At 41.6% G+C, this 18,211-nt stretch overlaps 1 protein-coding gene across 2 annotated transcripts; it reads right to left on the bottom strand.

The window, feature by feature from the left end:
* Window positions 1-386: 386 nt before the first annotated feature.
* On the bottom strand, window positions 387-17,827 carry mbd6 (methyl-CpG binding domain protein 6). 2 transcript variants are annotated; one of them, XM_004554065.3, is made up of 13 exons: window positions 17,606-17,827; window positions 16,420-16,637; window positions 15,507-15,640; window positions 13,648-13,750; window positions 13,011-13,191; window positions 8,891-11,317; window positions 7,197-8,206; window positions 6,560-6,668; window positions 6,264-6,409; window positions 4,734-5,501; window positions 4,490-4,542; window positions 4,246-4,312; window positions 387-2,209 (listed from the first exon to the last, which is right to left on the bottom strand). In XM_004554065.3, exons 3-13 carry the CDS (start codon window positions 15,620-15,622, stop codon window positions 2,138-2,140), a joined length of 5,052 nt encoding a protein of 1,683 aa, XP_004554122.2. In that variant the 5' UTR covers window positions 15,623-15,640; window positions 16,420-16,637; window positions 17,606-17,827; the 3' UTR covers window positions 387-2,137. The 2 variants fall into 2 exon arrangements, with proteins under 2 accessions (XP_004554122.2, XP_004554121.2); XM_004554064.3 differs by having other exon boundaries at window positions 17,271-17,827.
* Window positions 17,828-18,211: the final 384 nt, after the last annotated feature.

The following is an 18,211-nucleotide window of genomic DNA, read 5'->3' on the forward strand; positions in this document are numbered from 1 at the left end:
TTAACACTGAAAATACAACTACTATGGAGTTGGGTTTTAGTATCATAAAATATGGGCTGTCTGCAGAAACACAGGAACCATCTATATGAGCTATTTGCAGGGTTCTGGTATTGTGCAAACAGACTGAAATTGAACTGTGGGTTTTCTTTTAGAGTGGTCACGTATGTTGCTTATGTATATATATATATTTTTTTTTCTATGTTTATGTTACATCTATCTATCTCTAGAATTTTTTAAAGGACATTAAGAAAGTCTTTCCAAAAAATTCAGCAAAAAATTCTGATTTCTCACTATAACGAGGGCAGGACTGTGTGTGCGACCTGAAGGAATATTTAAACACATATCATATTCAAATATTCAGAACACAAATCAGCACAAGGTACATGTATTTTTTGTAAATAGTTTAATATTAAATAAAAAACGACTCCCATATAAAAAAAAGAAAGCTACAGTCCACAATTTAATCGTCTTTTTTTAACATAAGTATTGAAAGCAAGGGGTAGAATGAGAAAAATACTTAATTACAATTCCCAGAAAAAATTCACAATTCATTGTTTTCTCTCATCTGTCTCTAACAATATAAAATCAAAATAAAACACATTAACTGTACATATGTACAAATCTCCAAGTGTAGAAATTGCATAATCTGCTTTCTTTTTCACTTTTCTTTATTCTTTTTTTGTTATTTTATTTTAAATACAGCTAGAGATGCCAGTACTCTCAGGGGCAGGGCAGTGTGTGGAGGAGAGTTCAAACAGTGACGGGGGAGACAGAGCAAGGATATCACTCCAAATCCACAGTAACACACGGACTCAACAGATCCACATAAGACATTATCGCTCTCTGTGTTATAAGTATTCCAGCCATCCATTCATCCAATCAAAGGACATACAGTACTTTCTGTAAACACCTGGTTCCTGTTGAACTTCAAAATTAAGCCTCTTTATTTTTTTATTTTTTTTTTAAATAGACTTATCTCTTGCCTGGGTCTCATCCCATGTAAGTCACCAGAGCTACATGTAATTCTTCACAGCGTCAAGTAACACAGCATCTGAAATGTAAATGGGTTGTCAAATTATGACAAACGACACTCGTGAGTTGCACTAGATTTGTTGCCGGTTTTGCAATTTTTACAAACATCAGTATGGTTAGTCACTGGGAACCCTGGAGCATTGCAAAATGATTCAAGGTTGTACAAAACAACTTCAAATTAACGTTTTCTGTTGGTTTAACATGGAAACCAATACATCTCACATGACATGTGAAATTATATTCAATGAAAAACTTTCCTGTTTGTAATCAGCCACTGATATAAACTACCTAAGAAACCTGATTGAGTAAACCACACTAGTTCCTTGGTTTATCCCACATAAAGATTATATCATACTTTGAAAAAAGGGGGAGAAAAAGTCAAGTTTCTTTCCTTCCTGTAGTCTCTTTCAGCACCGCCTGAAAACCTGGAACATTTCTCTAAAATACAAGCACAAAGAGACGTTCATCTTACTAAAAAGACAAAGTCTCACTGAAATGAAAAACGTCCTGACAGTGGGGGGGCTCAGCAACAGCACTGTTGTCCAACACACACACACACACACACACACACACACACACACACACACACACACACACACACACACACACACACACACACACACACACACACACACACACACACACACACACACACACACACTTTCAACAGAGAGCATCGTTCAAGTAGATGGGCTTCGTCCTGACTCACAGTAACACACTGATGAGAAGAAAACATTACTCGTTTGTTATTTTCATGTTTTCTCATTAATATAATTCTAACACAAACCTAATTGAAAGATCATTGTTCACAATGTAACGCAACCATTATTTTGTGACCTAAGAGAAAACACAAGTGAAAAAAGTATCCACAAAATCTCTCTTCATGTTTTTCACCTTTTGAAATAAACTCAGACTAGATCTTTCTCCTATCTGTTCATAGTGGTTGCCATAACAATGGTTGACATGACAGCATCATATTAGTGCAGTTGATTTTTTTTTAAGGTCTAAAACAGTAGTGATGAGGTTGGAGAGATGGAGGGGTATACAGAGGCATCTGGTTGCCTTTCATTGGTGAACAGCTCTGAATGATGGCACCCTCCACCAATCACTGCCTTTGAGACCTGGCGCCTCGTCGCCGCCTGCCGCGCACTGACCTCTCAGGCTTCAGCAGTGCTGTCTGGAACGAGAGAGAGTGTGAGAGAAGAGTCACATCAGGCTCATATCTTTGCAGCTGCCAGTGGTGGAATGACTTTGCACTGCAGTCAGAACTGCACAATCATTGAGAAGACTCACAGCACCAAACAGAAACTGCTCCCTTCAGCAAATCCTTTACACTGAATCCTGCACAGCAAGCTTGCACAACCCAAGCCCCCCTCATGTCTTGACATTATATTATCTGATATTATATGACATAATGTGATATCATTAAAAGGCCCTAACACCAGAGTGCTGAATATTTTTCTTAAATGCTGGTTGTTAGTGGCATTTCTTGTGCCGCATTGTCATTAATGTGGTATTTCTACACTTCAAGGATGAAAAAATTAAAATACTTCGATTCACTGCACACCACCTATCTGATGCTATGAAGATGTCAAATAGCATTATATTAGCTTCATTGTTCTTTACACCCATGCTAGCAGCTTTGAGAGGAGTCAAAGGATTTTAACGGTACCATTAGGTCTGTGTGATATGACCAAAATCTCATATCCCGATTTAACACATCTATTGTTCCGACAACGATATAAATCACAAAAATGTAAAAATTTTCTGTAAAGTCTGTGAATCTCGGGCAGCTCGACTTACGTAAAGTGTTTTTAGCTGGGAGTCATGTACCTGAAGTCAAATGTTTGAACCAATGCATGAATCTATACATTTTTAGACATAAGTTCTGTGTATTTATTACACATCGTGCTGCGGGGAAAAGCCTGTTCTAACGTTTGAGTCTAAGGTTTATTTTTTAGCACCTGACGGCTCTTTGTTGCTTCTCATCCGTAAACACTTTGCATACTCTTTCACATGATTCACTTTATATTGAAACGTCTCAACAGGATCTTGAGCTTTATTGTGAAAGGTTTATGTGGAAAATAAACAAGCGGACGGCGGAGCCACGCGATGGTTTTACCGTTGTTGTTGCTAACAACAACGCATAAAAACAGTTGCCTGTCTGTCCGTAGTGTGGTTATATTAAATATAAGAGAAAGAGAGCATTTGACGAAATTAATATAGCCACTACAGTGACTATCAAAACGATGAAAAAACATTGTCGTAAACAGCTTATTTTGCGACACCACAAAACAAACAATAGCGTAATATGAAAGATTTTCATATTGTCATCCGATATATCGTTATATCGAACAGCCCTGGGTACCATGACTCTGTGATGAATGCTTATCGATCAATGGTTCTTTACTCATTATATAGTTTTACTTTATTACATTTTGTATTCACTCATATTATAGTGCCTCTCTTCCATTCTTTACCTAACAAAACAAAACTGAATACATGATTTACTTTTATGCCATTTCTTCTGTGTGGTTTTGAGTGCCTATTCCACAGTATACAGACTTTAGGCAAGAAAAGATATAGTGTATGATTAAGTTTTATTCGAGGTGTCGAAAGATTGTTTGTGTTTCCAGCCTTACATACAAATGATGTTTGGCAACGAGCACTGTTACCATAAACTCTATTGAAGTCAAATCTCACTTCAAAGTAAATGACTTAATGTTCGTGGAGATCAGTTTGTGAGATCAAATGTCTAAGATAGCATCAATAAACAGGAAATCTATTACTTTGTTTCTGCAGTACTCAGAGAAGAAATAAAAATATAACACCTTGTTGATACTTGGGTCTGATTAGGCCTCTGGACCCACTTGTTACCCGGTTTCAGGTTTCCCTACAGACTGTTTTAACAAGTACATGTGTCAGTGCTGCCAACTCAACAGCTGTTGATGGATTTTCACCAGAAGCCATGCATGTTAACCTCAAAGTGTGTTAACATGCAAGTCACATATAGTCAATTAAAACATGCCAAACTGTGGAAAAGTAACAGCAACAGCAAATACCAACAGCTGGGGGAAAACAAGGGCCGTCTTTAAGACTGCAAAGAGTCTGACTAAGAACATTTGAATAGAACTGGTGAGAGGTAAACAACAACCAGCCCTTCTGCTAAAGAACAATAAATCCATAAGTCATCGAGAGGGAGACAAGTCTTACTGTAGCCTTGGTTTCCTCTAGTGCTGTAGCATCCACGTCTCTGAAGTCTTCTAACACATTCTGAAGCCTGATAAAGTAAGAAACGCATTAGTATGCACTACAGTATGCCAAATACACCTGACAGGACAGTTATTATAGAACTGCATGTGGGAGACACTCTGATTTTTACTGGAAATTGAATTATCCAGGCAACTTTCTGTATCGAGTACAACTGAGAAATTAACCATCTTAAAAGGAGTCTTACGTTTGTTTCCTTTTCCTTCCTCTTCTGGCTCCAGCCGCTGCTCCTGCTTGGTCCTTTGTGTAACCAGAAATCATGTTACAAGGTTATTATGATTAAATCATGCATCATTGTTTTACATTTCAGCTACTTAAATTCATCAAAAGCCTATAACCAACCATTGTTAAAGTCCACATTCTGGTGTCTAAAAGAAGCAAAAACATTTTTGCCTTTGAGTATAAAGGAAACAGAAGACTTGGGCACTCACCATTCCCTGTTCAGAGTGCAGCAATGTCCCAGTTGTCTCTTCAGTGGGCCTACTATTGCATCCATCCCCAGGACTGAGATACCCTACTTGGGGAAGATGCCCCTGCCTATCCACACCTGGATCTACATAAGGGCACATAGATGCAGCAGGCCCAGCACAGTCTGTCTTGGCCTCCTCCAAGTATATAGGTGGAAGAGGAGGTTCTGGGTGAGTATGTCCCTCTACCATAACTGGTTTCCTTTGTAAGGGGGACACAGACCCATCTTCAGTGGGTTTGGGTGTCCCTTGGGCTGGAGAATGGGCTGCTGCTTCCAGACTAAGTCGGGATAAGTCTGGGTTGCGTAGGGAACAAGCCCGCCGTGGGCTAAGGGAAACTGGGGCACTTGCCTGTGGCAGAGTTGGGACAGTTGTGGACGGTGTATGGTGCTCCACAGGAAAAGAAACTGGAGGTAAGGCACAGAAGGGTGAAGTGGGGTCAGATGGCCCCAAATGGGCCCCATCTTCCTGCTCTTTAGCACTGACTTGAAGAAAAGAGGTATAAATCGTGTCCATAAAAGAAGTATAAGGATCAATGACAGATCTGCCCTCAGATCCTCGCTGAGAGCCTGGAGTGGATTCTTGGGCAGGAGCTGGAGCTAGAGCTGGAACAGGACTTGGGATCACTTCAGGAGTGATTTGACTGGCTGGTATGTCTTCCTGTGGGGCAGGGCTTTGCACTTCCTGCAAGGATACTGGCTTCTCTCCCTCTGAGGCTGGAGCAAGGTTCAGCTAGAGGAGCAAAAAGAAAAAGATATGTTAAGTAACTTTCAAAGATCCAGAAAGTATTAGAGAATTAAAAATGTGTTTTCTCTTTGTTGCAAAATTGCCTAAAATTATATAATCCTCCATTTATATATGAACATTCAACTTTAGATTGTCTTTATATTTCCTTAAAGCATCCAGGAGGAAAACAAATCTAAATCTTTCAACATCTGATGATGCTGAATTCAGTCAGTACAATGTAACACTTGTCTGAGCGTGGATTTAATTTTTCACTTACAACCCCCCCCCCAAAAAAAACAAACTATTTTTACACGCTTCCAGATCAAAACACAACAGGGCTTTTTTAAAATAAATGATAACATCTGTAAAGTATTGATGCAATATGAGAAGAACTCAGATGTGAAGCTTTATGACACAGATGTTGCAGCGGATATAATCTGCAGCAGCTTTAACTGAAACATTACAGCCATTCCCAGAGAAAAGTTAGTGTCTTAACTTTTTGGACACCATAGTTCACTGAAGAAAAGAAAAAAAAACAACATATTTTTAGTGAATCTAGGAAACACCATTTCTCAAATTGTGGCACATTATTTTGTGCAGCACATATGCATTCACATTCACCCACTTAGGATTTTCTTAACAAATGCAACATGGTGTTTGCAGCCAGAGGAAGGTTATTATGGAAAACAGCAAATCCTTAACACTAGTATGTACAGTAAAGAAAGGATAAAAATGCTGTGTTCTCCAGACTTCATGCTAGGTATGTACCTGTATGTTGTTGAGTAAGTTGATTGCTCCATCATGGCCCTGTAGCAGTGGCATCCCCAAAGCAGAGGCCTGGACTGGTGGTAGAAGAATGGAACCAGCTCCAATCCCCACAATGTTATGGAGGCCTGTGAGGCCAGGAAGATCTCCTATAAAGCAAAAAATACACTAATACACAGTGTATAAAAAATACTGCAATAGAGTCCCTGCAGAGTTTAAAGTTTAACACTGAAAGGCAAATAATATTTATTCCTAAAACAATGAGAAAGACATATAACACAGGGTGTGTGCGAACTCACCTAATATAGCAGAGTTCAGCAAAGTGGGGAGTAACTGTTGGAGGATGGGGTTGTCCTTGCTTTGAAGAGATACGGGTATGAGCGTGTCAACACCAGCATCTGTGGGTACCTGAAGTGAATATAAAGGTTTGGGGGTTTCAGACAATGAATTATAAAATAAATTAAGTATGGCTGAAAAAACCAGGAGACATAAATTCTTCACATATATTAACTTAGTATTTCAGTATAAAAAAAAAACTAAACAAAAAAAGTTTTGGAGAATGCACACATTGCATTTTTGCAAAGGCTGAAAGGAACACCTCCCACTCCTCACACATTATCATCATCATCATCATCATTATTGCGTTTCTTCTTTTAGTTACTGTTGAGTGTTTTTTCTATGTTCATATATTTGAACTATAAACAGGATGAAAAACTATCCATTCATGCCACATGCCAATGGGTACATTAAAACAGTAACCAAAACCAATTGTAAAGTGTGAGGGTTTTATTATAAAGCAGGGTAGCAAAAAAGGAAAGAAATTTGGGAAACTAATACAGTAAAAAACAATGGAGGAGTTAAGGAAATGAGTTTAGTTTTTCCAAGGGAAACTAGGATGACCTCAGAGGAAAGAGCTATAGGAAATCGGGAGCGTACCTGAGGTTGGGTATGTTGGGTTTGCTGTGCAGGAGCTAATTGGGTATTGGGAGGCGGGTGGAGCTCAGCAGAGCTCAGGGCAGCAGTGAGCAAGGCAGGGCTGAGGGGCAGGAAGGCTGCAGAGGGAGGAGGAAGAGTGGCGGGAATGAGTAGAGACTGAAGGGCTTGGATAGAGCCTTCAGCTCCTGCAGGAATAGGAAGGAGGCCCTGAGTGACCTCCAAGAGCCCTGGCCCAGTTAGGGTTGATGGGTCCAGCAGGCCAGAGGTCTTATCCAGACTGAGGCCCTCTAATGTAGTAGAGATCTGCTGTGACTGCTGAATAGGAACTTCCAAGCTGACCTGGCTCAACTGACCCAGCGCAGATAGAGGTAACAAGGAAGCCTGCTGTTGCAACAAGGAGGCCATTAGCAGAGCATGAAGGTTGGGTTTTTCTGTCAAATCAGCCTCCTGCACTGCAGAAGGGGCTGACGCTGGGGCTGGAAGTGGATTCAGCAGCCCTAAAAGGTTCAGAGGGAACTCCCCTTGGGCACCACTCAACAGGGGCAACAAGGGAAACAGATGATTGTTGTTAATCTGCAGTTGCTTTTGTTGTTGGTCTTGGTGTTGCTGCTGTGCATCTTCTTGCTGTGTTATCAGTAACTGCTGCTGTTGCTGCTCTGACTGCTGGTCTGACAGATTATGTGGTGGCTGCGGTGCAACACTGGCAGGAGGTACTTGTGCATGTTGTCCTCCCAACCAAAGGCCCCCTAGGGGCAATGAAGCCAGGACTGTGGGGTCCAGGACAGATGGTACTCCTCCTGTAGACGACAGCAGCTGGAGCAGCTGCTCTTGGTTCATGAAGGGAAAGGCCTCTGCCAGACTTAAAGGAGTGGCTGAGTCACCTACAGCTGAAGGGTTAGGAGGACTGTGATTCTCTCCTTGACGAGAGGAGCTAGTGAGCCCGGGACTGGTGGCTGGAGGTTTGGTCAATGTGAAGATCTTTGGGTCCCCAAATTCAGACTCCTCCGTTCCTGTGGGAAAAACAACAATTATTTAAATCTGTTTAAAGTGACTAATCATTCAACACATTTTTATATGGATCTCGTGCTGGATGGTATGCATCAGTTATATCAGTTATCACTCTGATTCAGAGCAACAAGAAAAAAAAATAATGCACCCCTTGTTCTTGACATATATTGCTCAAAAAAATAAGGAACCATTTGTTTATCACAGTATAACCAAGCGGTTAAAATTTAGGGATATCAATCTCTCCAGTTAGACAGCATAAACCAATGGAGGAACAAAAGGACCAAGTCCAGTGCCCCACAGACTGTCAGAAAGAGACTCTAGAAGCATGAGGTCCCTACCATCCTTTAGCAGGACCACCAGAGAACACGACAACTGGCAGACCTGCCACTGGTGCCATTTTCTTTTCACAATGGTTGCCACTTCTTAACTGGACAGATTGATATTCCTGAAGTTTAACCGGCATGTTTTACTGTGATGCTCCCTTATTTGTGTATTTATTATCTTGTGTAGAATAATCTGTAAAGCCCATTTAAAGGGGGAATTCAGCTACAAATACAACTCACATTAAAAATAAGAATGACAAAAACAAAGCTGATGTCTATATGTGTAGACAACCAAATTAATTCAATAAAAATTACAAGTTTAGGCTGTACTTGTAAAACTAAAACCATGAATAACATCCTCACCTGCAGTTTGATTTCCTGGGGAAGACGTCTCAACATCAGAGGTATGGCTGGAAGAGTTGCCCTCCCCTTGGGGAACATTAGAAGATGCTGCGAGAATGGCCAGGACGTGGTTGCTAAGATCTAGAGGCTTTGGGGAGGTGGATACCCCTACAGGAACACTGCCTTGAGGATGACTAAGGTCCACTGACGTAGGTTCGTTCTTACTAATAATCTCTCTTGTGACAGTGCCCTGAGGTGAGGCAACCTGTAAAGATGAATGGGAAGCAGGATCTACTGAAGGAATGTGATTATCGGTTCGTTGATGCTTGCCAAAGGGAGATGGGGGTGTCTGCTGAGATGGGCTGCTGCTGTTGTGGAAATCTGAGTTTGGTAACACTGTGCACGAAGAATCTTTTTGAAGAGGAGTTGACTTAGTGGACTGACGATGAAGATGAGACTGCGCTGATGTGAACTGAGAGGAGGGGGGAGGAGGAGACAGTGGCTGTGGACTCAATGGGGGAGAATTAGTGTTATCTGTTCGGCAAGGTGACCGAGTCGACGAGTCCCTGACATTAGACTGATGGGTTGGAGATGAAGGTGACTGCTTGAGGCTCTGTTTATTAGTGTGTCCACCTCCTTCAACAGACACAGATCCAGACTGAGCTAAGGCAGAGCTGGATGCTGAGACTGTGGCCTGCGCATTCTGCAAACTGAGCAGGTGTAACAGGGCAGACAAAGGCTGGGTTGGAGGATCCAAGCCAAGAGGGGTGGCTGTGGGTGTCGGTCCTGTAGTGAAGTCCAGGGCCTCATTTGGGTGCAGAGGCCTGGAAAGCTGTGCCGTCTGTCGAGGAGCAGGGAACCTGGGCATCTGCCCAGAGAGGAGTTGATGATGGTTATCCAACATGATGGCATTCTGATTCTGCACAGCTGAGGTAGAGGAAGAATGCAAGGAGGAGGAGGGGAATGAAGTGGACGAGGAGGAAAGATTGATAACTGTAGCAGAAACAGCATCTTCTGGTGGGGTCTTCCGCAGCCCATTACAGAGCTGCTTGGTGTCTGTTAGCATGCTGAGGACTGTGGGAGTTCGACGCTGCCGCTTCCTATACGATGTGTTACGCTCTGCTGATTGTGGCAGATGGGACGAGGAGGAAGCCAGGGACTGGACCAGAGAGTGGGATGGAGGAAAGAAAACAGTCGAGGCTGCTGCAAGGGAGGGATGGGGAAGCCTAGAAGAAGCAATGGAGGAGGGAGAGTGGCTGTTATGTAAAGTGCTGTTTGTTACCTTTGATGCCTGTTGCTGCTGTGCCTCTTTCAGGACCTCCAGAGAAGAGGCCAAGCTCACTGCATTGCTGGCCACATTTGACCTCTGGCCCTGGGTTATCTGGTTAGCCAGCTGAGCCTTGGCAGCTGCAGAGAGGAGGCTACTCGCAGGGAAAGAAGCTGGATGTGGCAGCTTGCCCTGATGGCTATGGTGGTGGTTCAGATATGGCCCCAGAGGTAAACTAGAGGGCCCTGCAGAGTTCAACCCAAACACTTGTGATCCTGCAGTGGAGGTTGGAGTCTTTGAGGACTTTGAGGAAAGACCATGAGGGTTACTACTGCTTTGGTTGGTCAGTAAGGAGGGATTATTAGGGTTTAGGAGGTGGTGATTATTAGTGCTGCTATTGCCTGAGTTCTTGAACTGCTCCAAGATGTCTTCCAGCTTGTATTTGGGAAGCTGGGGGCTGGGGTTTGGAGAGCCACTGGGAAGTGGGGAGTGTGGAGAGGAAGAGGTGGATTTCCTTCTCTGAGGCAAGTTATTTCCCATCAGCGTTCCTCCTGCTGCTGGTAAGCCTCCTCCCTGCTCAGACAGAGAGGATGGAGAAGCTGATGGGTGGCAGGAGCGCTGGTGTGGAGACATAGACATGTTATGGACAGAGGGAGAGAGGGAGGGTGGGGTAGAACCTCCCACAATTACAACATGAGGATGATGAGGGCGAGTCTGTGTTCCTCTTCCTCCTCCACCAAGGGTAACAGGGGACGAGGGGGGAGGTGAAGAGAGGGGTCCTAGCCGAGGAGAAACAGGAGTCTCTGGGGTTTTAGGTGTTCTTTGACTTTGACTTTTGCTTTGAGGAGTGGGAGTACAGGGTGACCTCTGGGGGGTGCTGTACGCTGGAAATGAGCTGGAGGAAGAACTGGAGGATGCTGAGAAAGCAGGATGGTGAAGTCTTCTCAAGGCATCTAGTGGATAGTGAGAGTTTGTGGCTGGGTGAAGGACAGAGGAGGAGCCATTGTAAGGATAAATAAAATGGTGAGAGGATTTAGGACTGGTGCAGGGGTTTGGGTGAAGGTTGTTCTGGGGTCGAGCTGGGACTGGATGGAGTTTGGGACAGAAAATGCCACGGTCCTCTTCTTCACGCTCTGTGGATTCGCCCTTTGTATCACGACCGTCCACCCGATTGCTCATCTCTGGAAGTGGGAACAAAAAATACAGCTTGTTACTCAATTTTCCCGAGCCCACTAAATGGTTTACAGAGTAATTATTGTGAAAGACAAGTCTGGCATAATTTCTTGTCCCTTTAATGTCTGAACTGTGATATAATTGCCAGAAAATTCTTTTTTAAGGAATGTTTATTGAACAGTCTGACAAAAAATATATATATATATAAATTTGCATCACTTTTAATTCGTAAATTTTTTACATCTGTCAATTTTGTGCAATTTAATTGCTTAAAAAAGTATTGTGAGATTTATTTAGGTTTTTCGATACATTTGTTGTTAAAGGCTGTAAGAAGCATTTAAACAACCAATTTTTAGTAATTGAGGTAAATGGTGTGAAATTTGTTTTTTTCTAAAAATCAAACATTGAAATTATAACTAATATGTGAAAAAGAACATTTTACTTTTGTTATCCAATGGTTGCTGAATAATCGGAATGGAGGCCAAGCTATGCAATACAAAAATATCCCAAAACCAATTAAAATTAATAATAATCTAGAGAAAAGCGAGCAGTTATCTAACCAACCAAAATGAGAGAATTATGCACAGATGTGCATTAATGAAGGAATATAACTGCACAGAGTGCATAGGAAAGGCCTGGTTCAACAGTTGCTCCTCACCACCCCATGTGGCTCTCCAACTTGTCGTGTATACAAGGAGTGGTAACACTAATAACACCATACTAAAATATCCAGTTCACATGACTTGAGTCAGAGCAGCTCTACCCATTCAAATAATTCCTATTTTACCCAAATTTTTAACAGAATTGAAGAGAGTTGTGTCTCAACACTGATTTTTACCAAAATACAAACAGTTTTTGGGTGGAAATAAGATACAATAAACTCGAGGAAACAAAGCACGCCAGAACTGGAAATCTTCATTTTCCTAAATCTCTTCTGTTCTTAGGGTGAAAGGACATCAATACTACAGCAGTTTGAATTCTGTGTGGCTGACAGCTGCTGCATTCAACAACACAAATGCAGATCTACAAGAAACAAATTTCCTTTCAAACTACACCTACCAGCCCCCACAGGATTTCCGGCAGTCACTGGCTACTCATGCAGATGGTCAAATCCACTCCCACATGCATCTCACAGTCAAACACATGTGATCCATAATATGGATGCAAAATTATGTGTGTAAGTCTGTGGCTTAAAGTGTAATAAATTGCATCGAAACATTGTGGATTCTGTTAGAGTTTCTCTGATATTCTACTAATCGAAACAGAGTGCAAGAGAGTAGAATGGTGAGCTAGAAGGAACTGGATTTGAAGGCTGACTTGGAGACACTTTATTAATAACAGCCTCTTAATTTCATAAATGAAATTTCATCTTTAATTGGTTCTACGATCATGGTAATACTTATCATGTATTCTCATGTAGAAATGTGTGCAAAGTCCTTTACCTGATGTTACTGCCGTGCACACAACACTGTCAACATTAAAGGCTGTGAGGGGAACCTGTCAACATCGTCCATAGAGACTTTATTCAAAGAAAAATTAAAACCCAGCATTTTCTGATTTTCAGCTTTTCTTTTTAAGGAAATATGTAGAAATTAAGAAAAAAGTATCACTCAAATGTTTATGTTTTTTTATTAGATATTATCTAAGAGCAAACTGATAAATGAGTACCATGTCTCAAACCTACTGCATGTCATTGCTCACCTTGGTTACCTGGATGATGAAAGCTGGCAAAGGGCAGCTGTGAAGCCTGCATACTCCGACACAGGGCAGCCATTGCCACCACTTTCCTGCGATGATTACAGAGTTTGGTCATGTCCTGCTCTGCTTTGCCCAGTGGCTGGCTGTGCTGTTCCACCTTCACACCCACTGTGAAGTTGAAAACCTGCACAACAGCAAAAAGGAGGATTAGAACAAATTCAGACAAAACTTTATGGAGAATATGTAAATAGATTTTCTCTGTACTTTTATGTAACTGTTACACAGTAGTTTTTGCTTCTCTTAAGTATGTGAGGTTCTGTTTTGGTCAGGATGACGTAAATTTTGTTATCAGAGGGTGAAAGCGAGACCCTGTGCAGACATCTGTGTCCCAATCAATTTGTTGTGACTACTTGAACAGACAAATCTAACTAGACATGCTTCCTATAAGTATTCTCCATGCCGACTAGGAAAAATGTACAACAGCTGCTTAGCTGTGATCCACAAGTATATTTGTGACACAAGAATGAGAGTGAGATTAACACCACAGAGCTTACTGAATCTAAAACTCTGTTGTGTATTGCCAAACCTTACTAGAAACACACAAATCAACAGCACAAACAAACTGACAGACTGACAACACCTTGTTGATGATGAGAGGACACTCGAGGCCACATTTGCAGGTGCCATCAGTCATCAGATAGGTCTTGACCTCTTCCAGATTGGACAGGGTTGTGCCACTGGGACTACAGGAAGAAGGCAGAGAGAAACTGTAACAAATGAGACACAGTTAAAGCACAAACTCTGCCCTGGCTCTGAACCTAACACCAGCCAGTGCAAAATGTCAGAAAAATGCAACTATGCGTAGGGTGTAAAGGGGTGGACAATGATGTATGAGTTGTTCAAGGCCAGAAGAAAATTGAGCGTGACACATAATCGCAAGGCATAGCAGCCACAGAAGGAATTTTTCCTTTCAAGAATCATTTGTAGGCAGCATTATGGTGCAACTGAGCCAAATCAATTTGAGCTCAAGCTAAAGCTGCAGCTCTCAGAGCAGAGACATGTATACTGTTCATTCTAGGAAAGCGTTTGCCAACCTTTAATATCAACAAAGTCATTCATGAACAACTTATGGGAGACCAGCCATTTATGGGTCTACATCCATACTAGCCACTGGTAGTGAGGTTCAGCAAAACTAGGAGTAAGGTCTCAGCTGATAAACATAAACTACTTGTGCATTTTTCAATTCCATCATAACATTCATGCAGTTTGTGTTTTTTTTCCTGGTTAGAGCCATGGGGAGCTAATGGAGAAGGGCAAGAGAGCTACATGCTTGAGACTCCCAGTCATGAGTAAAAGTTTCCCTGCTGACTGTACAAATGTGCAGAAGATAATTATGAAAAAAGGTTTGATTCAATTCAGTTCAATGAGAGAAACCACTAGTGTCATTTGCAAACACTGCTGACCCATACGAGAGTCTGAAGGACACAAATCCACTCCTGTGGTGCTTCTACACCTGTAAAATGCACAAACTGGCCCAATAATTAAAAAATATTCCATGGAGAATTGGCAACATATAGCACAACCTCCTCTGAAGCGTTAAGTCTCAATCAGGGTATATCTAACAAAAAGCAAAGTTTCAGAGTCTTGCTCCAGGGCTGGGGTGTCTGGCATTAGATAGGTTACTAGTTAGTAATGCAGGTTATAGCTAACATTAAAATGAACAGTTTAAAAAATAAATAAAAAATGAACAGTTAATTTCAGCCAAGTTTCTTTCCAACTCAGTGGCTAATAATGAGTAATACAAAATTTCATATTTACAATGTCACATTTTATGTCTAAATTCAAGCATGATCCAAACCACTGCTCAACAAAAATATTGTTATCCAAATGGAAATACTTTTTTCTCTGCCTCAGCTGCCCAGTATTTTAAGGCAAAGGGAATCCTTTCACAGCAAAAGAAGAGGGCAAGTGTGGAGTGGAGCACAACTGCAGTAAATCTAAGAAGTCTTTAGGTGATCTTCAGGATGAACGACTGATAACAAAGAAAAAAGTATGTTTCTCTTTGGTAGAAACAACATAATATATATAAAAAGCCTAAATCTGTCACTTGCTTTTGAGCCCCCACTAAGACCTAGTATGCTTGAAAACACAAGTATTTAAAACCACCAGAATAAGAATAAATAGAACCAGAATAAGTGCTCACCAGAATAAATAGAACATTATAATTAACACATTTAATTTTACTCACTTTGCACTGCCTAAAAGTGCATAAAACATTTTCTTGTCTTCTTTGTTGTCTATAGCTAGAAACAAACTTCAAAAAAACTAATCCAAAACCGCAGTCATCCTGCCAGGTAACATCCCCCAAAATATGTTTGCAAAACCAGTACTGTCATTTTTCAAGAATACATTATGTAACAATTATTCAGTGGTGTGCTTTCAAAACCTGTTGCCCAACTATTAAAAATCAGCAAGTTCATGTGTGTGGAACCAACGTACCTGACATAGAGTACCTGCCCTCCTTCCACTCTCCTCTGCCAGCCGATGGGGACGTGTATTGCAGTGGTGTGGACCCCATCCTTGTCCCCACTGACAGTATCACTGCCTCCCATCATTTTGTAGCCTGCCAGCACCTTGAAAAGCAGGAAGTGTTAACACATCTTGTCTTTTAACATAAGGAGGGGGGTAACATGAAGGTATCATGTAGTAACAGTTCAGCCTGTCGAGAGTGGACCCAGGGACTGTGCTGCTAACGAAATTTTAACCATTGTGGTATCCCCTACTGCACAACTTTACTTAAACACAAAGAGAAATCCAATGCTAAATACTCTTATAGGGGGGAAACAGTTGTTTAGTCTCAGCATCTACTTTAGGTTTCAAGCCATCTATCCTCCCCCCTCATCCTGCTATCTCTACATTATACGGGTTGTCAAGGGTGTCTATACTAAAGCCTCTATGAACCAGATGCTTACTCATCCCCAACCCTTTCATCTGGGACTTGTTGGAGTCTAACCAGAAAAATAGTTCAATTTTTCATGCTTATGCTACAATAAATTTTGCTCATCTCGGATATCAAACATTACAAAATGTACCCTATGCATGGTGATGAAATCAGCCAAGATCTGAACTAAAGTAAGCAGCATGAACATGGGAAGCACTGCAAATTAATTCCACTCTACTAATTCAGCATCATTTCCTTTACTTTTTAGCTGTCATCTGTGTGTCGAAAAGTTCTGGGAAAGTACCCAGCAGTTTCTTTTCTTATGTCTGTGATGAAGATAATACAAGCCCCTAGAGAATGAATGTGATGTAAACATGTTGAAAAGGGGGAGTGGCCACAGCAAAAGAACGGTTTTTGGTTTATTATCAATGTAAAAGTAATACCAAGACAAACAAAAAGAAAGTTGCATACCTTGTCATCTTTGGGAAGCCAGGATCTGTTTTGGCTAGAGTATCCACTGTCCAGTGTACATGCTGGTGGGTTAGAAGCACACTGCCAGTAAAACCTGACTTGCCCAAACACCTCGACTTTCTTCAGCTATGAGGCAGATCCCTCTCTTGAAGGATGACTTCTGCAGATTTATTAGTTCAGTTCACATCAGAGTAGGGATGTGGGTGAAGGTGGAGAGCCTGCAAAGAAAGGTGGAGGTGGATTATGTAATCTGGCAGCGACCCCCGCGGTAAAGACATCGTGCAACAAACCTATTCTGTAACTGATATGATCTAAGCGTGTTTGAAAAACGACGACATCAGATGTATTAGTCTTCCCCAGAAGAACTTCAGAGTAAGCTCTGGCTGCTTTGAAGTAGAAGGGTGTGTTTGCCTAGGCCCGTAGTTTACTCAGTGTTTAGCGACAGTATAAGCAGCTGCAACAACCAACTCCGAAGCGAACACGCTGGCACATGAAAGAGCAATTAATATAGCTCTGAACTGAAGTATCCTTTTTTTCTTAATTTTGTATCATAAATAGCGTAAAGTATGAAAAAAAAACATCCCACAAAGTACACGGCTCATACACGGCAGCTAGCGTCCAGGCTAACAGCTAAGCTAGCAAGCCACCCTACTTTGTACTGTGTTGTCGTGACAGCTGTCAGGCGCACAAAACACTCCAATACAAAACTCTTGCCCGTTAGCTGCAGTAACAACACACGACCCATGCACAATACCGCGTTGTGAAAAAACCTCTTATAAATCGGATACCTACATCACACTTTACTTATTGATATCCGTTAGCTAACGTCAATATTAGCAGGTCCTACCAACCTTTTCTCTGCGTCAGGCTCTGTGTTGGCGAAGTTTTGGAGTCTTGGCTTTTCTTGCTCGCGGGAGAATCAAGAGTTAGCTGGCTAGCAAACGGGCTAGCCAGATAATGTTTTGAAAACGGCTGATACTTTAATAAATGAGCGCAAAATAAGTCACTGTGTAATCCAATTCCCGTAGCGGTGTGCGCATTCAGCTCTCAGCATTCATACAACGTCTGCCAGTCCGACTTAAAAACAAAGGGCAATAACGCTTCATTTTACTGCGCCTGGGATCTCGGAGCTAACGCTGCAACCAGCTAGGCTAGCTAGCCAGTCAGCTAACTGACTGAAATTTACTTGATTGTGGAGTGTCCCGACAAGACTGAAGGCTGTCCCGCTCCCGGTCTGCAGCTATCCAGCCGTTGCTTTGCTTTCTCTTCTGCTAAACCGTGGAGCTTTCAGGTATATTCCCACAACCATAACGGCCCATGTAATCCCCAATTCACAGTTGCCCACTGTTTTTTTTTTCTCACAAATTCCGAGCAAAAAATAATGGAGTTTTTACTGTTGAGCATGCGCATTAGACGCTTAAGGAATATTGTACCCGACATGCAACGGGACCTTTGTAGTGTTCCAGACAGACCTGAATGAAGCTGTGTTCAGCTCCTTGACAGAGGACATGATAATGACAGAATAATAACATGTGTTCACTTGACAATAGTGGATTCACTTCCGCCTGTCTACACTGCATTTGTGGCCCACATCACGAATTTTATATGAAAAGTTAAACATACTCTAGGCATATATATATATATATATATATATATATATATATATATATATATATATAGTAAAACATAGTAAGGGGCATATCATAATAATTCATATGCACACAGATACAGCATGATATGGAAAAAATATGTTTATTATAAAGGCCACCGGCATTGTTAATTTGAACAAGTG

The sequence above is a fragment of the Maylandia zebra genome, linkage group LG20 (genome assembly GCF_041146795.1).
Source record: "Maylandia zebra isolate NMK-2024a linkage group LG20, Mzebra_GT3a, whole genome shotgun sequence".
Lineage (NCBI taxonomy): Eukaryota > Metazoa > Chordata > Actinopteri > Cichliformes > Cichlidae > Maylandia > Maylandia zebra.

Excerpts from the sequence above, each read along its gene's own strand:
- mbd6 (XM_004554065.3), bottom strand. The coding sequence starts at position 15,622 with ATGATGGGAGGCAGTGATACTGTCAGTGGGGACAAGGATGGGGTCCAC. Across the intron at positions 11,318-13,010 it reads TCATCATCCAGGTAACCAAG|AGATGAGCAATCGGGTGGAC; the intron begins GTGAGCAATGAC and ends TCCCACTTCCAG. Across the intron at positions 6,669-7,196 it reads CCCAACATACCCAACCTCAG|GTACCCACAGATGCTGGTGT; the intron begins GTACGCTCCCGA and ends TATTCACTTCAG.